Source organism: Nicotiana tomentosiformis, chromosome 7, assembly GCF_000390325.3.
Source record: "Nicotiana tomentosiformis chromosome 7, ASM39032v3, whole genome shotgun sequence".
Lineage (NCBI taxonomy): Eukaryota > Viridiplantae > Streptophyta > Magnoliopsida > Solanales > Solanaceae > Nicotiana > Nicotiana tomentosiformis.
The window spans coordinates 569,114-592,663 of NC_090818.1; the positions used below are offsets into that span (position 1 = coordinate 569,114).

At 35.4% G+C, this 23,550-nt stretch overlaps 3 protein-coding genes across 14 annotated transcripts; 2 read left to right on the top strand and 1 right to left on the bottom strand.

Annotated features, from left to right (window-relative positions):
- Nucleotides 1-3,291: 3,291 nt before the first annotated feature.
- On the top strand, nt 3,292-8,473 carry LOC104097491 (cytokinin dehydrogenase 3-like). The gene is made up of 5 exons (XM_009604060.4): nt 3,292-3,932; nt 5,593-5,720; nt 5,839-6,099; nt 6,405-6,673; nt 8,095-8,473. The coding sequence occupies exons 1-5, from the start codon at nt 3,302-3,304 to the stop codon at nt 8,381-8,383; spliced, it is 1,578 nt and encodes a 525-aa protein (XP_009602355.1). The 5' UTR covers nt 3,292-3,301; the 3' UTR covers nt 8,384-8,473.
- Nucleotides 8,474-8,991: 518 nt separating this feature from the next.
- Nucleotides 8,992-14,587, top strand: LOC104097490 (CRM-domain containing factor CFM3, chloroplastic/mitochondrial). 5 transcript variants are annotated; one of them, XR_011409442.1, is made up of 11 exons: nt 8,992-9,988; nt 10,549-11,005; nt 11,099-11,229; nt 11,636-11,986; nt 12,063-12,219; nt 12,293-12,585; nt 12,691-12,750; nt 12,853-12,939; nt 13,373-13,547; nt 13,592-14,126; nt 14,255-14,587. XR_011409442.1 is itself a non-coding variant. In XM_033656465.2 (9 exons), exons 1-9 carry the CDS (start codon nt 9,059-9,061, stop codon nt 13,397-13,399), a joined length of 2,493 nt encoding a protein of 830 aa, XP_033512356.1. In that variant the 5' UTR covers nt 8,992-9,058; the 3' UTR covers nt 13,400-14,587. The 5 variants fall into 5 exon arrangements, 1 of the variants encoding a protein (XP_033512356.1); XR_011409441.1 differs by having other exon boundaries at nt 13,592-14,587; XR_686553.4 differs by lacking the exon at nt 13,592-14,126 and having other exon boundaries at nt 13,373-13,455.
- Nucleotides 14,588-17,378: 2,791 nt separating this feature from the next.
- On the bottom strand, nt 17,379-23,105 carry LOC104097489 (uncharacterized). 8 transcript variants are annotated; one of them, XM_070181211.1, is made up of 9 exons: nt 23,072-23,105; nt 22,844-22,913; nt 22,325-22,443; nt 21,582-21,664; nt 21,137-21,258; nt 20,164-20,328; nt 19,315-19,408; nt 17,789-17,987; nt 17,379-17,703 (listed from the first exon to the last, which is right to left on the bottom strand). In XM_070181211.1, exons 2-8 carry the CDS (start codon nt 22,857-22,859, stop codon nt 17,801-17,803), a joined length of 786 nt encoding a protein of 261 aa, XP_070037312.1. In that variant the 5' UTR covers nt 22,860-22,913; nt 23,072-23,105; the 3' UTR covers nt 17,379-17,703; nt 17,789-17,800. The 8 variants fall into 8 exon arrangements, with proteins under 8 accessions (XP_070037312.1, XP_070037313.1, XP_070037311.1 ...); XM_070181212.1 differs by having other exon boundaries at nt 17,379-17,690; nt 22,325-22,440; nt 23,072-23,089; XM_070181210.1 differs by having other exon boundaries at nt 17,379-17,690; nt 23,072-23,089.
- Between the last annotated feature and the right edge of the window lie 445 nt (nt 23,106-23,550).

Below are 23,550 nucleotides of genomic sequence, written 5' to 3' on the forward strand. Positions count from 1 at the left end.
TACACCCCTACCCATGGATGATGAGATGACCCCGAGAGTTCAAATTTTGCAAAGAAAGACTTTGGATACTAGCGAGGTTAAACGCATCATAATATTTGTGTGACTATAAAAACTTGTCATTAATAATAAAATAAAATAAATTATTTTGAAATTTAGAAAGTTTGTCATTCCTTTAAAACAATACAATAATAACTATGCAGGCACTACTAGAAAACTAGCATATTTCGTCCAAGGCATACCGACCGAAATCGATCGAAAATTGCTAAATTGGTCGCAAAAGTCAACAAAAATATTTCTGACAACGGAAATAGTGGTCCCACAGCAAAAAAATAAAAATTCCGACCAATTTCGGTAGGAAATTGGTCAATATTTGGCCAACACCTCGTCATACTTGTATATAATGTACAAAAATAATTTCTTATTAAATTTTTTCTAAATTTCCGACCGAATTCGGTCGGAAATTTTGAAATTATTATTTCCCGCCCAAGGCAATTGGTTTTTAATATAACAAAAATTATATATATTTAATTAACCAACCGGAATAAGTTATAATTAAATATTTCCGACCGACTTCGGTCGGTAAAATAATTTTAAAATAATTAAAATATAACTTTAATAATATTATCGACCGAAGTCGGTCGGTTTTTGTCACCCTTTATATAAATAGCTTTTAAATAAACAATATTTAATATATATATATATATATATATATATATATATATATATATATATATATATATATATATATAGCTTATATATTATATACTATACTATATATACACGAATGCTTGATCGGTGGATCAATTAAAAATTCAATTATGTTCGATTAAAACTTACTATAATTGAATTAAATTGTATTAATACACCTTAATATAATTGGATACAACTCAATATAATTGGATCAATTGAAAATTTAATTTTATATATATATATATATATATATATATATATATATATATATATATATATATATACACACACACACATCTTTATGTAGCTAATGTTATATCGAATATAGCTTATATATATAAACTATACTATATATACACGAATGCTTGATCGGTGGATCAATTGAAAATTCAATTATGTTCGATTAAAACTTACTATAATTGAATTAAATTGTATTAATATAACTTAATATAATTGGATACAACTCAATATAATTGGATCAATTAAAAATTTAATTATGTTCGATTAAACTTATAATAGTTTTGAAGGGGAGCCTTGGTGTAACTGGTAAAGTTGTTGCCATGTGATATATATATTGAATATAGCTTATAGCTTATATACCAATTACTTAACCAATGTACGATATATTTAATTCTGGTTAGTTAATATATTTTTTTATATAAAATAATTAATGTGTTATTTCAGGATTATAAATGAAATTTTAGAAAAAATAACTAAGCATATTTTTACATTAAAATGTAATCTTAATTTTATTCACTTGAAATAATTTTTTATTGATTTATGGAATCCTTATTTAATGCACTCTTTTTTTCATAAAAAAGAAAAGAAATAAACAAATAATAAAATGGATAGATTAGTAAATAAATATTCCATGGGAAGAAAAGTAGTGGGTTTTTCCATGGGAAAATAATTTTTTATTAAAACATTTCAAAAATTCCGACCGATTTCGATCGGAAATTGGGAAATACTCTTGTCTCACATCAGCTGAAGATGTGAGCTTTTACATCTTATAAATTGAGTTTTGATGCATAGAGTCCAACAGTTGTGGACTAACAAAAAAATAAGCAAATATAGGACGGGTCGTAGTTAGTGCTTAGTAATAAGATTTAATATTCTATATTTAGAATTAGAATTCAATAAAATAATAATGATAATATATACTAATACTAATTAGTAATATAGTAATAAAATATAATATTGTGGTGCTATCATATCTCGGGCTGGGGAGTATACATGCGATACAAAAAAATATATATCTGGAATATTTCTAAAATTATTATATATTTAAAATTCCGACCGATTTCGGTCGGTATTTTAAAAATTAAATAAATAAAAATTAATTAATACCGACCGATTTCGGTCGGTATTTTGAAAAATAATAAAAAAATTAATTAATTCCGACCGATTTCAGTCGGTATTTTGAAAATTAAATAAAAAAAATTAATTAATACCGACCGATTTCGGTCAGTAAATGAAGTTTGACTGTTAGTCAACGCATTGAAATTTCGGTCGGAAATTTCCCTTAGCGACCATCATTTTTCCGACTAATTAAAAGCGATCGGAAATTGATCGCTTTTTCTCAATTTTCGACCAATTTCGGTCGGTTTTCTTGGACGAAATTAGCCAGTTTTTTAGTAGTGAGGTCTCAGTTCCCAACAATGTCGGGTCTGTGATATGAATCGTCACTTCTTTCTTTAAACTCAACTCATATCATTATTATTTTTTCTCTATTATTTTTTCAAAAATGGACTTAAAAAATATTGCCGTATTACTTTCAGTTAAATAGCTAAATACAGATTCTTCTACTCTTCATCATTCAAAGATATTTACAGGACAGTTAAGATTGTACCAAACAGAACAGTTATTTCCAAATATGGTGTGTTATGTACTTAATTGTGATTGTGATATTCTTCATTCATATAAAAAAACAAAAGTTTAACGCCAAACCTTTTCCATCTAACAGTAGTGGATATTGATCAAAGTAGAAATAACACAGCCGACAAGAAATGTTTTTCAAAGAAAAAAGCATACAAAAAAACTAAAACAGTGGGTGGCCTTTGAGAATGTTGTGGACGAGAAGGTGAAATTTTGATCTCATCTCCATCGCATAGAAAGTAATGACATTTTGTGAACATAAAGTTCAAAAATATCAGAAAATTCATGTCCTTTAATATCTTGACGATTGAAAATTTCTCCCTCATCAAAGATTCCCATCGTGTACTGCTAGCTACTCCCTCCGTCCCAAATTAGTTGTCATATTGTGTTTCTTAAGAGTCAATTTGATTGTTCTTCAAAGTTAAATTAGATTACATCAACTCATCAATTTTAAAACTATAATTTAGATATTCAAAAAATTATATGAAAAGTAGTATATGTTGTAATTTCCCTCATATCAATATGAGAAACAGTATATTTTAAAATGTTGATAAAATTTGACTTTCAAGAAGTGAAATATGACAACTAATTTGGGAAAGAGGAAGTACTAATATTCCAATCTCTCTATATATACAGCTTCTTGTTCCTAGCTAGCTTCACAACAACCAACTTATTACTCCTATTTAATTCTCCTTTTTTTCCCCACTTTCTCTTATAGTCAGTCTAATTAATATAAATGGCTAAACTTTATTCCCTAGGTTACTTAGTTATTTTCTTCACTATTAGCCGTTTAGTGTCCATCATAGGTAAACCTTCAATTACAAATGAAGTTCTTTCCCACCTTGATATTGCAACAAGACTTAGTGTAAATATTTCAGATGCCACTATAGCAACTTCCACTGATTTTGGAAAACTTGTTCAAGAAATCCCAGCTGCAGTTCTTTACCCTTCCTCCATTCATGACATTGTTAAGCTCATAAACTACTCCAACAATGGCGCCATTTCTGCCCCTATTGGCGTCGCGGCGAGAGGACATGGCCATTCAGTGAGGGGACAAGCCATGTCACCAAATGGGGTTGTGGTGGTCATGAGTTCTTTGAATAATAATAATAATAATAATAATAATAATGGAAAAATTAGGGTTTTTTGGGAGAGTAGTTTAGGGTTTTATTATGCAGATGTGGGAGGTGAGCAGCTTTGGATTGATGTTTTGCATGCCACTTTAGAGCATGGACTTGCACCTGTCTCTTGGACTGATTATTTATATCTCTCCGTTGGAGGAACTCTCTCTAATGCTGGAATTAGTGGCCAAACTTTCAAATATGGTCCTCAGATTAGTAATGTTCTTGAAATGGATGTTATCACAGGTAAATATAGGCAGTAATTACATCTAGATAATTAAATAGTTAAGGGCTCTTGATAGTAAGGTGTGAAGGTCGATTATTAGGGTTGTAGGTTAGGGGGGAGTCGAAGCGTTTCTATGTTGTGCCGGGGGCGGGGCTAGGCTGGTAATGTTTCGCCTTGGGGTTGTTAGTGGTTTATGTAGTTTCCACACTATTTTCTATGACATTATTACTGGTTATTGTTATTGTTTTTCATCTATTTTATGTTTCTTACTATGTTGATATTATTTTTCTCGCTTCTGTTGCTGTCACCGACCCATTGTCTATTGTTTTTTTCTTCTTTTTGAGCCGAGGGTCTTTCGGAAACAGCCTACCCCAGAGGGGTAGGGATAAGGACTGGGTACACTCTACCCTTCCCAGACCGTACTTGTGGAATTTTGCTGGGTTATTGTGGGTTTCCAATAATGTCTTAACACCTACTCCTTCTGTTCTAATTTATGTGAATCCGTTTGACTGAACCGAAGTTTTAAGGAAAAAAATGAAGATTTTTGAATTTTGTGGTCCTAAATAAGTGAGAATATTTGTATGGCTATAAATCTTTCGAAACTTGTGATAAAAGTAGTATTTGTATAGTTATAAAAGTTTCTCATTAAGAGTATAATTAGAAGTTTAAGCTAAATTGTTTCCAAATTTAGGAATGAGTTATTTTTTTTTAAACGGACCAAAAGAGAAATAGGTTCACATAAAGGGGAACAGAGGGAGTGGTAATTATTTGTGTGAATTTAGGAATTGATTGATTCAAGTTTTTTATTTACATATTTATAAATTATGTGAAAAGTATCATTCTCTTCAATATTTCCTTTTACTTGTTCAGAATACATTATGCAATGCTCTTAAGAAAAATATTAACAATTATTTATTTTACTAAATTACCCTTATTAATGGTAATTATTCTATTCTTTGAAAATCTGAATTTGACTACTAGTACTCCAATAAGTCTCGAAAATAGTTACTTAATGAAAATGATATATAAATTTCGAAAAATAATTAATTCTCTTTTGATTTTCTGCAATGCACAAGTAAATCGAAAAATCTATTTTCAGTATAAGTTAACATAATTAATAATTTAAATAAAAAATATTTGATTTCCCAAATAGTAATATTGTGACATAACTTGTAGCAGTATTCTTTTCTTTTAAAATTACCTTTTTCCTTTTACATTATGTTTTGGGTAATTTCACTTTCCTATTTAGGGTGTCCCGTATATATATTTGTTTGTTTTGAAAAAGTCAAAATCCAGTTATCAGTTTTCATTTTGTTTTCCATGTAAAAGATGTGTGTAGCATCCAATGATCGGATGTGATGCTTCTGAGAAACCCAGTTTTTTTTTCCCCGGAAGATCTTGTAGGTAGGAAAAATAATGTACTGCCTTATTATAATCTGTCAGAGGTAATGTGAGTTTAGGTTATATACTTATATATATAAGGGAAGTATGTATAAAGAATTTTTTTTGCGTCAGCCAAATAATATTTCTAGGTGAATATCCTTCAAATACGAAATTTAGAATAATGAAAATAAGATATGTTACATGTTAACGTATGTATATAAATGTGACTTGACGGTGTAAAAATTATTTACTTAAATACTCATCATGTTCAATATCTTGTTTCTTGTTTTATTTCAGGTAAAGGGGAACTTGTCACTTGTTCCAAGCGGACAAATTCGGAGCTGTTTTTTGCAGTTTTAGGAAGTCTAGGCCAGTTTGGGATCATAATCAGAGCAAGAATTGTCTTAGAGAAAGCACCAACAAGAGTACTCGTCTTCTTCAAACATTTTCATGTCCTTTTTCTTGTTTTTTTTGGGGTTCGGGGGGGGGGAGGGGGGTGGGGGGGGGAGAGAGAATTTCTAATTTTTATTTAATTTCTTGCAGGTGAAATGGGTTAGAGTATTGTATAGTGATTTTTCAAAATTCACAAGAGACCAAGAAAAACTGATCTCCATTAATGATGGCATGGACTATGTGGAAGGCTCTCTAATGATGAATCAAAGTCCTCCAAATAATTGGAGATCTTCTTTTTTCTCAACTTCCAACCAATCTAAAATACTTTCCTTGATATCCAAATATGGAATTATCTACTGTTTGGAAATGGTCAAGTACTATGATGATCAGACTGCTAATACAGTTGATAAGGTACCATTTATTACTCCACTAGATTGTGTAACTCTGGCAACTTTACGTAAGGCAGAGTTGGTTTATCAAAACGGGCAGCCTAGCCCAAGCCTTGTGGGCTTTTAAATTTGGTGGGCTAGGATGGTCCGGCCCACCATTTGAATGGGCCTTAACATGGATAGCCCAACCCTGCCCTAAGAGGATCGTGGGTTAGGACAGGTCTGTCCTTCAATTTTTTTAGAAAAATAAATTTCTTTAAATCTTTAAATATTTTTTCGTGACATAGTCTCTTAACTAGATATATATATACGTATGTTTTTATTCAGGAATTGCAGAAGATGATGAGAGGTTTGAACTTTGTGTTTGGACACATATTCAAGAAAGATACAGCCTTTGTACATTTTCTGAATAGAGTGAGAAGTGGTGAGCTAATGTTGCAATCAAAGGGAATGTGGGATGTTCCTCACCCTTGGCTCAATCTCTTTGTACCAAAGTCCAGTATTATGGACTTTAATGTTGGTGTCTTTTTGGACATCATTCTCAGACAAAACAAGTCCACAGGACCTATTCTTGTGTACCCAACAACCAGAAAAAGGTACTCACTTCTGATACTTTCTTTTAATTTCTCCTCACTATATAGCATATTTCTGTGGTTAAATCAGTTTCAATGACGGGTTAGCGATGGGTTATCAAAAAATACCATCAACTAGGGTAGCAACAAATAATAATAAATTTCGTAGTTAATTCATGTTTTTTGTACAAACCCCTCCTCTTCTCTTACTGCATATGGGGATACCTCTAGTGAAATTTGTCCCTTTAATGTCCACAACGTAATATTTTATAGCAAAATGGGATGTGGTAAAGACGGATCTAGGATTCTGGGAAGACGGGTGCACCATTTCGGGATGAAAAAATCGAGTAATTAAACTTCAGACATGTGAAAACTGGGAAGTTGCATGGAAATTAATTGGTTTAGTGATTTAAAGAATAAAAAGGAAAGTTAAGTTAGTAGAAATAGAAAGAAAAGAAATATTTAAGAAAAAAATTAAACAAAACATTTGGTTGGGGATTTGATCCCTTATGTAAAAATTAAACAAAACATTTGGTTGGGGATTTGATCCCTTGACATAAGGGGACAAAACCAGTGAACCACTTCACCTCTTTTGATCATGGATTCCATTAAATATGAATACGTAGTTTTGCCAAATTGTACATCATATATATACTTTTACCCGAGGATCACGGGTTCACGTGAACCACATTTTATACCGTGGATCCGCCCTTGGGATGGGGTATCAGAATACAAAAATATCTTTTTCATTGTGCTTTATCCTAGTTTTTGCTAGTACTCCATCCGCTACTTGTAGCCTATTTGGCCAAGCTGCAAAAATCGGCTTATTTTGAAGAGTAATTTTCCTCAAAAGTATTTTTTTGGTGAGAAACAGTTTGTGTTTGACTAACTTATTTGAAAAACACTTACGAGCAGCAATTATATTTGGTCAAAAACTTTTAAAAACTGCTTCTAAGTGTAGTTTTCTCAAAAGTACTTTCGGAGTGAAGTTACTTTTTCTACTCCTCCAAAATTATTTCTGCTTCCGCTCAAAAGTACTTTTTTTTTCTCAAAAAGCTTGGCCAAACACTTCAACTTTGAAAAAAAAAATATTTAAAAAGAAATATTTTTGGCTTGAAAAAGCTTGGCCAAACATGCTATTAGTTACCTTGTATATAATGCATTTTCTTGTAGGCTTTGAAACTAGTCATCATTAGGTACCTTCTTTCACGTAGATACTTGACTCTTTTTTGTGAGTCAAACATGCGAAAATTGCTTTTGATAATGAGTAAGTCAAGATCTCTCTCGGTCTACTTTGATACCATATATATATATATATATATATATATATATATATATTGAACTGCGTAACCATCTTCTGTTAGAGAGATCATACTTTTATTTAATTAATTATATCTTCAATGGTCTCTATTTGAAACTGATTAGTAGTTTATGAATACTTTCAGATGGGATGATCGGATGTCTGTTGTGATACCAGAAGAGGACACATTCTACTGCGTAGGGCTATTGCATTCTAGTAGATTCAATGACTGGGAAGTTTTGGATGGACAAAATGAAGAAATCATAAACTGCTGTGAAAAAGCTGGTCTCAACGTCAAGCAGTATCTTCCGCATTACAAAACCAAGGAAGCTTGGATGAATCATTTTGGCAAAAAATGGAAAATATTTCAACAAAGGAAAAGTCAGTTTGATCCAAAGATGATTCTGTCACCAGGACAAAAGATTTTCATTTAGCTCATTTTAGTGAGGGCAAGATGATAATAATAGTATAGGAATGGGGATAATTAATTACTGCCTGCAGAGGATATATATTGAGTATAGTTTACCGGTCGAATCCACTGGGTTTTTTTGTCCAAATTGATCGAAGGTATATAAATTATTAATTTAGAACCCAATAACTTAAAAAGATTAGAATTTTAAACTCATAAATTTCAAATACTGACTAAGCTTGTGTACAGGACATCAAATTTTTCATCTTTTATATTACACGACTTTTTATGTCATCCAAAAATAGAAATTAAGTCCATTATATGACAATACTGTCTCATCGCTTCATTACACAAACATCTGGTCGGATTCATTTTTAACTTTTTCTAGCCGATAAATATAACTTATATACTAACTATACATATATTATGCATCCGCTTGCTATTTTTAATTTAAGTTGTTGATTCAACGGCTATTTAAGTTAATTCTTGGTAGAATTTTTTGAATTTTTGACCCATCTAGTCGGGCTACAGTTTGGGCCTCACATGATAATTCAGAATAGAGAAAACTACAGCCCAATTAATCCTACAACGTGAGTAACATGTATGGGCCAGAGGCTGGCCCATTGTCCAAATGCCTTTCTCTTTGTTCAAGCTATGGCGATTTGGCGATAAGAATTGACCAAGATACGTTTAGTTGTTCATGGCCGCTATGGCCTCTACGCAATTATCGTTTGATTATATTTCTCCTCCTTTCACTTATCCTTCTTCAAAACCACTTCAACTTCCCATTCCATTACCCAAAATTCAATCTTTGCACAACTTTAGAGCTAAAAATATCAGAATTTACTGTTCTTCCCAAACAATTCATTCAGATAAAGAAAATCAAACCAATCAGTCAAAAAAGAAGCAAAAACCCAGACCAAGCTTTCTTGAACAAGTTCAAAATAAATGGTCTGTTAAAACCACTTCATTAAGGGAAAAATTCCCTTGGCAAGAACTAAATTCAGTATCAATAGAAGAAGTTGCAGAACAAGACCTCCAGTTTTCTGTGGCAAAAACTGAAGAAAATCCAGTAGTAAATGAGTCAGTGAGTTCTGGTTCAAGAATTAAGGTAAATTTAGCTCCTTGGGTTCATGGAAATCAACCCAAAAAATCTCAACTTGATTCTTTTGAGGCTAGAAATTTTGAAAAGAATGCTAATTGGGAAAATAATGTTTCTCAAGAATTGGATATTGAACCAGGAAAGGATGAAAAAGATATCAAACTGGAAACAAAGGTTTTACATAGATATGAGGTTCAAGACAATAAAGGTGGTTCCTTTACTGAGAGTTCCTCTAAAAATTCAGTTAGATTGCCATGGCAAGGTGAGAGAGATGTGGGACCCGTAGGGGGAGACAAGCTGAGAAAAAGCAATGCAGAAATGGCAGAGAAAATGATACCTGAGCCTCAACTGAAGAAGCTAAGAAATGCAGCATTGAGGTTGGTGGAGAGAATAAAGGTTGGATCAGCTGGTATAACACAGGAATTAGTTGACTCAATTCATGAGAAGTGGAAAGTGGATGAGATTGTTAAATTGAGATTTGAAGGTCCTCCTTCACATAATATGAAGAGGACTCATGAGATTCTAGAGGTTGGTTCTTGTTAATATTAGATAGATGTCTTGTACATACATTTATGTTTCATTTCTTGTATTGGCAAATGGCACCTAGATTGTTGTCAGCTGATTTAACTCTGTATATAAATCTTTTTTGTTCTTTAAATTTCTTCAGATAATATCTTGAATCATTTATAAGTCTGGCTTTGAAGTTTTCTTCTCGCGATATGCGTTGAATATGTTCCACTTTGAAGTTTTTGGTTCTAATATTTTGTCGATCCACACAGTTAGTCCCTCTGTCCCAATTTATCTGGCACTCTTTCCTTTTCAAAAAAAGAATGTGTATCTTTCATTATTTAGAAACAATTTATCTTTAGAATTTCTACTTTGCCCTTAATGAATTGTTTTACAGCCGCACAATAATCTAAGGTTTTCTTTAGACCACAAGTTTCAAAACTCTTCCTTTCTTTTTTAAACTCCGTGCCGAGTCAAATGCCGCCACATAAAATGGGACGGAGGGACTACATTTTTCCAGTTTTCTGTGTAGATTGTAATATTGTGAATTCTTATGTGTATCATACTTTGACCATTGTTAGCATAGAACTGGAGGATTAGTGATCTGGAGATCAGGCAGTTCCATAGTGTTATACAGAGGAATATCATACAAGCTTCCTTGTGTACAATCTTTTACGACAAGAAACGACGATATTGACGAATCAGAGTCTTCAAAGAATGCTAACGGTCAAAGCTTTGGAGTCAAATCCTTAAATGAAGCTACTGAAAGACCGAGAAATGGTTTCAGTAATCTGTCTGGTGCAGAAATAATGGATTTAAGCGAGCTCAACATGCTGCTAGATGAAGTTGGTCCACGATTCAAAGATTGGTCAGGTCGTGAACCACTGCCTGTTGATGCTGATCTGTTGCCTGCTGTTGTTCCTGGCTATAGACCTCCTTTTCGGCGTCTTCCTTATGGAGCTAAACTCAACCTAAAAAACAAAGAAATGACGTACCTGCGCAGAACTGCGAGAATTATGCCCCCTCATTTTGCTTTAGGTATTTGGAAAGGGTTTCTAATGTTTCGTTGTCTTTTGAAAATTGGTAACTTTGAACTCTTTTGACCTCCAAACTGTTGTCTGCATTGTTCAGGAAGGAACAGAGAACTGCAAGGTTTAGCCGCAGCCATGGCGAAGCTATGGAGAAGAAATGCTATTGCGAAGATAGCGATAAAACGTGGTGTGCACAATACAAGCAATGAAAGAATGGCAGAAGAACTTAAGGTAAACAGATAAAGCTCGCTAAACACTCTTAGAAAGTTAAGACTGCATGATAAGTACACACAGCATTAGTAAGTGTTAGCAAGAACGAAAAGAAGACAGAAGTATACTAAGAAATAAGATTATGACAAAAAAGTAAAATTTTCCTTGGCTTTTTCTTTGAACTTGCACCTCATTCTGGCACTTAGATATCCCAGCCACTAAATTGTTGGCTGCTTTTGCAAGTTATCATTTTCTGGATTTTGTTTTTGGAATCTGTACTGGTGTAGAGTATACTCCATAATCGTTCCATCAAAGTTGCAGTTGAGTTCGCGAGTTCGCTTCCTGATTCACAGGCATTCTTTCTTCTTTAGAAAAAATGTTAGTGAAAGTTTAATGAATCTGACAATAGATCCTTGTTGTTCAACAGGTATTGACTGGAGGGACGCTGGTCTCCAGGAATAAGGATTATATTGTCTTTTACAGGGGTAATGATTTCTTGCCACCTCGTGTCACGGAAGCCCTAGTAGAAGCAGAGAGCAAAAGTGCTTTCTTACAGGATCAAGAAGAACAAGCACGGCAAAGAGCAGCAACCCTTATTCATTCTGATACTAAAGCTCCTAAAAGGCCATTGATTGCTGGAACTCTTTCTGAAACTATAGCAGCCACCTCACGCTGGGGAAACCAACCTAGTATTGAAGAGAGGGAGAAAATGATGAGAGACGCTGCTGTAGCAAGGCATGCTTCTCTTGTCAAGCATCTTGAACAGAAGCTAGCCCATGTAAGTTTTTTGTAAATAAAGGTGAAAATACTGCCGCAAATGTGCAAATGAATAATTGTTGGATTGGTTCCTGCAGGCAAAAGGCAAGATCAAAAAGGCAGAAAATATGTTACGGAAATTGCAGGAAAATCGGGAACCATCTGAGCTGCCAACTGATTTGGAAATATTATCTGCTGAGGAAAGGTTTCTGTTTCGTAAGATGGGTCTCAGCATGAAACCTTTTCTGCTTCTAGGTAAGGGTTGCTACTTGCTGAATCCCATAGTTTCTCTAAGGATAGAGCGCATAACTAACACATTTCTGTTCAGGGAGGCGAGATGTTTTTGATGGAACTATAGAGAACATACATTTACATTGGAAATACCGGGAGCTAGTAAAGATCATTGCAGAGAGGAGAAATGCAGCACAAATAAAACACATTGCAGTTACTCTTGAGACTGAAAGTGGTGGCCTTTTGGTATCTATAGACAAGACTACCCAAGGCTACGCAATTATACTCTATCGTGGGAAAAATTACCAGCGTCCTAGTGAATTCAGGCCCAAAAATCTTTTGACTAAGAGGCAGGCTTTGACCCGTTCAATTGAACTTCAGAGACGTGAGGTAACATGTTCATGATTGTCATTTTCTTTTGCAGATAGATGTATTTGATGTCTCAGATATCTTGAGATTCACCTTATGGATGTCCACCACTGAAAAATTTTGCAGGCACTAAAGCATCATATAACGGAGTTGCAGGATAAGCTTCAGAATTTGAAGTCTGATCTAGTATGAAATTCCTGCTTTTTTGGAGATATATTTTCCGTATCGTTCAACTTGCATATCACCTCTTGCTTTCATTTTTATTTACTTCTGCTGAAAAATCTACAGGAAGATATGAACATGGTTGAGGAGATTGATGAGGAGACCTTATACTCGAGATTAGATCCATCTGATGATGAGGATGACATGGAAGAGGTAAGAGGAGGCTCTAGAAACTTCTTTATAAAAGTAGAGTAGGAAATATTTCTTGAATCAATACCCTGGAACAAGAATGGAATGTTGATCCAATCACTGGAGGTTGGGAAGGAGGAACAAAACCACTAATTGACGGTCTTCCCCACCCCTCAGCCCTCTTTTTTCGTTTTCGTGAAACTGGAAAAAACACAATATAACAGCATAAGAAGCTGTGCAATTATGGGTCAAACTGCCGGTTTGCTGGAGTTTATGCAAGTGGTGTACTCAGTTGGGAGTTGAGGACATCAGAGTCTGGTGTCTGCTATGTGAATTGTCTGAATTCATCTCGCTCTATTCAGTTTAGACCAGACAATTGAAATATTTATTGAAATGTGTTACTTGGATTACTATAATGGGCCATTTTTACGTTTGTTAAATTTTGATTCGTTTGCAGAATTTCGAGGAGAAAGATCAGAACTAGTAATAGCCGAATGCTATTGAGGATGGTGTTGCTCTGTTGCTCAACTGAGGCTACGGGTAAGATATGGATATAAGGTGTCAGCACATCTGAAGCAGAAGATGTTTCTTTGCGCGCTTTTGTCACTGGAATTGTTGGGTTATCGCCATAGGCGGATCTAGGATTTCTAGAGCATGAGTGTACCACTGAAGAAAGGATTTAGTGGAAATTAATCCTTCTTTCTTTGAGTAAATAACTCAACATTCAACCAAGTGCACTGTACAACCTTTTTAGAGCATAGGGGCCAGGAAATAATATTAGATTAATTCTAGGAAATATGTATATAAAACATCTAGTTTAGCGGAAAGACCATGGGTTCACGTGCACCATAATTTAGGCCTAAATTTGCCCCTGGTTATCACTAAACTTTTATTTCATTAAACAGTAGATCCGTCTACATTATACAGGTGCAGACGATCCTTCTATGAACTAGTTTGTGAAATCGCTTATCACGCAAAAAAGAAAAGAATCTTTTGGTGATATGTGAAGTTATCTAGTAAGCTCTATGACAATAAACTGGGACTGGCTAGTTTCATTTCTGTGTTTGAAGTGATAACTGTAACGAATACATTGTCGGGCTCTTACTTTTTCTAACAACTTTTATGTTAGAGTTGTGACCCTTTTATTTGTTTGTTTTTAAAGTGTTTCTTTTGCATCATCTGTTATGTGAACAATCGCCGCCTACATTCCGGTGAGTTAAGTCTTCTGTTTCTGCATAACCTTTTCGTCGTGCTAGTTTTCTTAGACACTTTAATCAACTGTGACTGCCAAAAGCTTTCCAACTCATATTATTTATAATTTTATGGGTTATTTCTCCAGAGGAACAACATTTTTTCCATTCAGGGTGAAGCAAAGGTGTACCTGCAGAGGGAGTAGAGTAGCAGTGAAGGAGTGGTATTCACGTCGATGTCTCATTATATCCCTACCAACTAGTTCAATCTTCCAGAAAGCAATTTACAGAAACGTGTATTTTCCAGGATATCACCATGATATGTTATCATTGGTAAAATTTGCCAGTTCTTATTTTAGCTGGGAGGCCTTGTATATATAAGACATTTTTTACTGCTCTGTATAATACAGCGGTCCGTAAATGTGAATAACGTTTTTAGCCTGAAAGTAAAATATATTGTTATTGTTGTTGTTCTGTTTAAATTTATACAGCATTTTCTCATTTTGAAACGTTCCAAAATATTCGATACTACCTTATAACTTTCACAACAACCTAGTAAAATCTCACAAGTGAGGTATGGAGAGGGTAGAATGTACGCAGACCTTACTCCTACCCCGGAGGAATAGAGAATATGTGACAACAAAAATTAGAGAGATAATATTAGCATCGTAGGAAACAAAAAATGGATAGAAAAGCAATAACAACAACCAGTAATAGAGCTACTGAACTATGGAAAAACGGAAAAATAGTGTGGACATAAACTTACACTGCTAATAACCCAAAGACAACAACATGTTAGCTCCACCTCCGATACGAAGGAAGAAAAGTGCTCGACTCCCTCCTAACCATCCACCCTAATGCTCGATCTCCACACCTTCCTATCTAGAGTCATGTCCTCAAAAATTTGAAGTCGTGTCATGTCCTGCCTGATCACCTTACCCCAATACTTCTTAGGCCGCCCTCTTCGTCTTCTCATACCCGTCAAAGCTACTCGCTCACACCTCCTAACCGGGGCATCTTGGCTTCTCCTCCGCACGTGCCCGAACCATCTAAGCCTCGCTTCCCGCATCTTGTCGTCTATGGGAGCGACGTCCACCTTCTTCCAAATATATTCATTCCTAATTTTATCCAGCCTAGTGTGCCCACACATCCATCTCAACATCCTCTTTTCTACTACTTTCATCATCTGGATATGGAAATTCTTAACTGGCCAACACTCAACCACATATAACATTTGTGGTCTAACTACCGCTCGATAAAACTTGCCCTTAAGTTTTGGTGACACCAGACGCTAACCTCCATTTCATCCACCCCATCCCAATACGATGCGTGACATCCTCGTCAATCCCCCCTTCCCCCCCGGATAATTGACCCGAGGTACTTGAAACTTCCTCTCTTGGAGATGACTTGAGAGTCAAGCCTCACGTCCAAATCTGCTTCCCCCGTCATGTCGCTGAACTTGCACTCCAGATATTCTGTCTTAGTCCTACTCAATTTGAAACCCTTAGGTTCAGCCTCTCGTTAACGTCGCCTCGCGTCTCATCAATCAGAACTCTATTATCAGCAAACAACATACAACCAAGGCACCTCCCCTTGAATATGGTATATGAGTGCATCCATCGCCATGGCAAATAAGAACGGGTTGAGCGCAGATCCTTGGTGCAACCCCATATCAACCGGAAACTGCTACGAGTCACCACCCACAGTCTTAACCCGAGTCTTAGCTCCATCATACATGTCCTTTTATCACCTTAATGTAAGCTACTGGCACACCTTTCACCTCCAGGCATTTCCAAAACACCTCCCTGGGAACCTTGTCATACGCTTTCTCAAGGTCAATAAATACCATGTGCAAGTTCTTCCTATCCATGTACTATTCCACCAACCTCCTGATAAGGTGGATAGCCTCCGTAGTCGAACGACCCGGCATGAACCCGAATTGGTTGTCAGAAATAGACGTTGCCCTCCTCAACCTTCCGTCTACCATTCTCTCACAAACTTTCATAGTATGATTTAGTAACTTGATACCCCTATAGTTGTTACAGCTCTGGATATCACCTTTATTCTTTTACAATGGTATCATCGTGCTCCACCTCCATTCATCTGGCATTTTCTTCGTCCTAAAAATAACATTAAACGGCGCAGTCGGCCATTCCAAGCCTGCTTTACCCACCCACTTCCACAATTCTACCGGAATCTCGTCGCGCCCGGTAGCTCTGCCCCGACTCATCTTGCGCAAAGCACCCCACGACCTTCTCAACCTTAATACGCCTACATTACATAAAGTCTCGGTGACTCTCGGAGTGCCCTAATTCCCCTAGAACAATGTCTCTATCTCCCTTTTCATTCAGAAGTTTATGAAAGTAAGCCTGCCATCTCCGCTTAATCTGGGCATCCTCTGTTAGTACTCTGTCATCCTCGTTTTTGATGCACCTCACTTGGTCCAGTTCACGAGCCTTCCTCTCTCTCGCCTTGGCCAGCCGAAATAACTTCTTATTCCCTCCTCTGGCCCCTAGATCCTCGTACAAACAATCAAACGCAGCAGTCTTAGCCTCAGTAATCGCTAACTTCGCCTTCTTCCTAGCTTCCTTATATATTCCTCTGTTTGTTCTCTTCTCATCCTCGTCTGTGCTCTCCACTAACTTAAGGTACGACATTTTCTTTGCTTCAACTTTACTTTGGACCACGTCATTCCACCACCAGTCGCCTCGGTGCCTACCTGGGGTAACCTTTCGAGACCCCTAATACCTCTCTCGCCGCCTCTCTAATACAGTCTGCCGTCGTCGTCCACATCTCGCTTGCATCCCCACTACTCCGCCAGGCTCCCAAAGCCAATAACCTCCTCTCCATCTCCTGAGCTTTAACCTTCGTCAAGGCTCCCCATCTGATCCTCGGTTGACCCCGAACAAACCTTTTTTTCCTTGTTATCATGACACCGACGTCCATCACAAAGAGCCTATGTTATGACGCAAGGGTCTCGCTCGAGATAACCTTGCAATCCTCGCACAACCCCCTCTCGCTCCTCGTGAGAAGAAGATAATCAATCTGAGTCTTAGCCACCATACTTTTGAAAGTAACCAAATGCTCTTCCCTCTTCTGAAAGAGTTCGCGCGATCACAACTTCCAAAAATTCAAATTCATAAAACTATTTAAATTTTGAACTTTGTTCTGATTTTTGTCTATAAAATTAACTTTTCAACCACTACTTTAATGTCTTCACTAATAAAATGTGAAGTCAAATTAACAACTTAACATATATGTTCAATCAAATACTGTCATAAAAAACAAAACGAGTATTATTACTGATCTCAATTTGACTTCAGAAACCCTGTCAACACAGAAAAAGGAAAACATGGGCTTCTACAATTTTACAATTCTTCATTTTGCAAGCTCGAGATACAAATTCAAATGCATTGGGAACGCAAGAGACGTTCATCCTCTCGTTCATCTTGTTATATGTCTAGCTCATACTGAATATGCAGAATTTTCACTCTAGTATGAAGTACATAAAGAATTCCCCATGTAGTAAAGCCCGATATGATGCCAAACAAGCTCTGAATTACACTGAGAAGTACAGTTAAGACCCTGCCAATAGTTTCTTTCATTTGCGCAAGTTAGATTGTAACAACCAGCTCACATTTTATCTAAAACCAGAATTTCAATGATAGCGGCATCCACAGTACCTGCCTAGTATCCTAGTTCTTCTGCAGACCTTCCTTTATGAATGGCAAGATTACAGGCGTTAACTCAGCTTGATGTGAGGTATAACAATGATTGGCTCCTTCGATGATATGTAACTTGTGGTTTGGTATGATCTTATCGAACTCCAAAGCATCTTCCACAGGAATAATTTCATCCGCAGATCCATGAATTGTCAATACCCTGTACAAGTGAAAATTCAGCAGTTAGTACCTTAGATCACATCGAGTCAATGGTGTATTTAAGGTGAAAAGATCAGACTAGAGATATAATGCCAACAGTCGAGATGGCAGTGAGGTTAGAATGCTATCATACAACAATCTCAATTGTGAGGTAGAACCTTCACCATCAGTTTTCAATAGTTCAATAAAATTGCAACTCAAATATATTTATTAAATTTTTTTACTATGTTCAACCTCCAAAGTTTCTATAACTTAAAGAAATTATCTTTATTATAGTTTCTTAAAGTCCATTGATCATACGATCTAAAATAGTCTATTCCAAGGAAACTGCCTTCTATGTAATGTCGTGAATGTCAAAATTGTCCCCATTCCGCAAACCAAAGAATTTCACCTATTTGGTGGCATAGTCTAGGCATCTTGACTTTAAAGCTTAGACCTCTTCTTTTCCCAGAATTTGCTCCCCATATTCTAAGAAAATGACGAGAGAGGATGAGAGAAAACACATAAAATTGAACTTAAACTCTAATAAAGCGGTTAAAGAAAAATTAAATTTTAGAATTTATTATAATAAAATATAGCCAATATTTTTATACGTTAAATAAAGATTTATATTGAAAAATATAATTTAATTATTTTTTAATATTAGAACTTTAAATCAACTAAAAAATTTCAGGTAAACTGTTAGATCAATTTTTATCTTTTGAACATAGAATTCTCAAATAACAAGAAATAACATTTTAACAAGTAAATTCTCAAATTTGAACATAGAATTCTCAAATTTTTATCTGCAGTAGATTTTGGTCATACAAAGAAATAGCAAGTTAACATAAAGGACAGCTTCAGGCTTCTCGAGTTCAACATTTTAACATATCTCGTTCTTCTGTGTTTCCAAATTTCCGTCTACATCTCCATCTTCCCCAAAAGATCATGCGTCTCATTATTTTGTTTAGTTGAAAACTAGAAGAATAGGTATAGACGAGCAACTAGGATTTTGAGATAACATTTTAAGATGGATTAATTGTTCATGAGTGTAACAACTCTGTTGAAAGGAAGACTGATATTCTCCTAATATCTTTCCTTTGAAGAGGTTAAATTGCTGTTGAGAGCAAAGTTTTCTGAGTATTTCCTTTCTAAAGTTGCATTAAATAGAACTTAACTTAAGAAAAACCATTTGCATGAGTGCTAATGAAACTGCACAAAGTTCTTCAGTGGCTTTATTTTCCTTTTCTTTTGACTTTTAACTTTGCAGATGAGTCTGTTTCACCTGGATAAATGACAACGAGAACAAAGAGAAGGTAATGACATAATGGAAGTAACATAAATCGAACCTGCATCCTTTGTCAATTTGGAGGCATGCATCATGCATGTTTGTATGAAGTCGATCCATTAAACTTTCCTCGGTAACACGGTAATCAACGTCTCCTACAAATAGAGAAGCATATTTTCAGTTCTCCAAAGAAAAAGAAAACCCTGTGCATTTTCATTGTCCAAAAACCTAATGGTTATGGAAGCCTAAGCAATCATACAGCATATTGAGCAAGAGGTAATACTTCTCATTAGAGCCTTACCCTGTTTAAGCTAATATTGTAGTTCATCTGCATCTTGGTCTCAAGAACTAAAGAGAGACCAAGGTAATACTAGATACAAGGTCTCATGGCTTTTTTGATCAGGTAACGTGAATCTCACTGCACGTGCATCCAGTAGATGCATTCAAGATACAAAAAACGAGAATAGCGCCTGTACAATTGACTCATACCTCATATAAAAAAATTGAGGAGCTTACAAAATCCCATAATAATATAGAACTATTTACAAAGCCTCTTAGCTAAGGGGGTATCTACATTATTAGTTTTCACAACTATTAGTCAGAAAAGTAAAGAAAACAATTGCATAAGAAACTATAGATATTGTGCCTTTTGACTCTTATCTCTCTTGACACGTCAAATTTGTTAAAATATAGGCCCTGATAGAGAAGCCAAGAAAAATTAGGGACAGTTGTGGCATTCCATATTGAGATTTGTCTTCTACCAGATTTCACATATTCTCGGCAATTTGAATAGAAATTAACTATATAAATAAGGAAAACGACAAAAGGGGAAATGTTTATATGCATAAGCTGAATACAGATTTACTTTCATTGCCTGCTTTTTCTTTTTTTTCTTTTGAGAAGTCATTACCAGCTGTATTTTTAACATCAATGAAGCCGTCTTTCTTGATAATTTCCAGGAAGTCCTCCCCCAAGCGCTCTGCAATGCCTTTCTCTAGATTATAACGGCCAGACAAATTGACGACTGTGTGAACATCATGATACTTAGAAGCATATAGAAGCACAACATCCCCTCCTGCAACAGTTCATTTCTGATAATTAATCAACAAACTCTTACATGACAAATGCAAATATTTATTTTAATGTCATTTACAGAGGAAGAGAGAGCACAAAGTAAAGTACATCATTGTTGACCTACCTTAATTGATATGCAGGGATAATTTCCATTCTTCGCATTGAGTTAACAAACTCTTTGTATTATATTTTATTTAAGTAGAAACTTTTTAGTCAAACCTTAAGTAATTAAGTCCTTCTTGCTTGACCTTTTACCCTTGTGGCATGTGGGTTAGGACTTAGGACTTAGGAGCAGGGAATTCATCGAAAGGAGTTCTCGCAGCTGATATTTCTCCCTGTGTATGGCCCAAGAAATGAAAATATAATCTAGTTCTTCATCTGTTCTCTTTTTCTCATCTGCCCAAACCTTGTTGGGTAGAGTTACCCGGGAATAGTCAAGGTGCATGCACGCTGACCCAGACACCATCGTTATCAAAAACAAATTTGTCTGTTCTCGGGACAGCTAATTTGAAAATTAATACTTTAGCACATTTTAGCACCTTGAGAATGCTTCTTCCCTTTTCTCTTTCTTCTTGAACTTTCATTTTGCAGTTACACCTTAATGGATTTCATGAAGGAAGAGCCATAATGTGATTATGTGGGAGAAGAAAGATGCAGGTCTGATATCAAAAGGTAATATTATCACACCCAGAGAACACCCCAAAAAAGGAACCTAAAGCATAATAGTTCTCGTGCAAAACCTCTTTCTTCACCATAGTGCGCAAAATACTCTCAATATATTATACAACTATTGGCAAAAGTTGACACACCTTTACTATGTCCAAGGACTGCTGTTACTTTGCGGTTTGCTCCATTGAAATATTCAACCACAGAATGCAAGTCATCCGCCTCTCTACGGTAGTTACCATACTGAAATGAACCTTCGCTTTCACTAGAAAATAGTTGATAATGTACAACCAAGAATGGCGAAAGAACTAATGTTAGTCATTGCAAACAGAAATTTGGTGAAAGCTAAGATGATGAGAGAGAAAGTTAATCAACGAGAATTTGAAGAGTAATGATGTAAAATCTTGCTCTTTGACCCATTGCATTGACCTCTAGTTAGGTCCGTATTGCACGGTACTTTACTATCTCCACAAGCACCAATAACAATAGTCTGCCTATAGAGCATTTGGTATAATAAATAAAAAGCTATCCCTTTATCTAGACATTGCCCGAACAATATAGATTGTCCTTTTAATACCAAGGGCTTACCCATTTCCAGGAAAATCAAAGCGAAATACACTGATTCCTTCTTTCTCCATAGCAACAGCAAGGTTCACCATAGCGTAGAAGTCCTATCAACAGAAACACAATGAAAAAGTTAGATGCTTCATCTGCAACTCTCCCACAATCAAACAGATTACATATATACTAATAAAGAAGTATGGAGAAATAATCATCTGCTGTTAACCAATGAGATAGCCAATGAGCCAGTAATTGCTTCAGTCAAAACTTAAGGATACTTTTAACTTTCTTCCATACTGTCCATCTATAATAGCTCTATACTGATCATATATAACATTTGACTTCAATTTTATTCAAACCCGAAAAGTCAAATAAGAAATTTGCTAATAGTTCAGAGTTCCATTCTAAATATAGCCAAATCAAAGTTGTTAAGTTTTTTTTTTCCTTTTGAGAAGGAAATCAAAGTTGTAACTTTTCCATAGATATCTAGAGCATCACTTGATAATATAGTCATAACTATTTGCTCGACAGAGTGGAACTAGATCTATTTTCCTCAAAAAGAGCCTAAAATTGATATCAAGAAACCCCATTCTGGGTCAAGTCAACATGGAAAATCACCAATCAATTAAAAATAAATGCAAAACTTTGCTAAACAGAGATGTGAAACAGCAATGGATGCTGAAAACAATCCAAATAGTAGAAAATTCAAGGGTGCAATATAACAGCTAATGTAGCACAAGAAACATAGTAGAAATGGTAATAGTTCAAACCTTCGAGGATCTGAATCCATGACACAAAACCACGATCTCCACCGATCCAGTATCATGCAACACACCAACTAGTTTCTCATTGTGTTGGTTCAGCACTGTAATTTTCTTCTGCACAGCTGCTGAACATTAGGACGCGTGCATCAGTAAATAGACAGAACAATGTCACAACATATGTTATAAGTTGTCAAGGAATCTGCACTGCCTCTTTCACCAGTATAAGCAGATTGATGAATATACTATAGCGCTTTTTGTTGGCATCAGGCTTTCATACTGAAAATGAAGAGGAGTATTTAAGCTTTCACCAAAAAATTGTCAAAAAAAACTCGGATTATGTTTGCTGCAGATAATTCTGTACTAGCTACAACACAACAGCATAGAGCTGTTTGCAAACGAAGGGCCACTTTTTCCGTAGTAATTATAGATCATATGTAATGAAACTCGAAAACTATCAAAAATAAGCATTTTTCTTCATATTGTAATTCTGTTTTTTTTTAATAAAAGCAAGCTAAAATTTGTCACCTGGGTTTTGTGCCATACTGAAAGCAACTCTGAATCTGATATTGGGCTTGCGTGAAAGATTGACGCGCACCTGCGGAAGAGGAAATTCTGAGAAAAGAGATCTTTTTTTAAGAACAAAATTTGGGGATACCACATTGAAATTGTACGCTAAAATTCCCATATTGATTTTATTGAATCTAATTGGATAATTGGATTATACACAGAATAAAAGTCAAAAGAGGTTCTTACTTGGGTCTGGACTATTGGTTGCTACTACTACTGACTATCACTGAATCAGACAAAAGAGTAGGAACTTGAGATGAAAGTCAAAATTACGTAAAGGTCCTCCTTTCTGATACTTTTTCTGTTTTGGTCCTTGATGTTTTCTATGTAGAAATTTCAATCACATAAAGAAAAATGACGCTCCTATATTATGTTTTTGTTATAAATAGAATTGTATTTAAGGTGAATGTCTATATGTTAGAGAGATTTTAGGGTTTGTTACTTTGTGGCTAAGTCACTTTTCTCCTATAAATAGAGGGATTTTATTCCATTGTAATTGATCCCAAATCAATAAGAATTCACTCTCTACTTTTCTCTGCAATACTCTTCTTCTTCTTTTATTATTTTATAACACGTTATCGGCACCAGACTCTAACCAACGGAGTAGAGGCATATGCTTTGGTCGCTAGTGTTACACCCTGTGCGTCCCAAGGTGACGTATAATG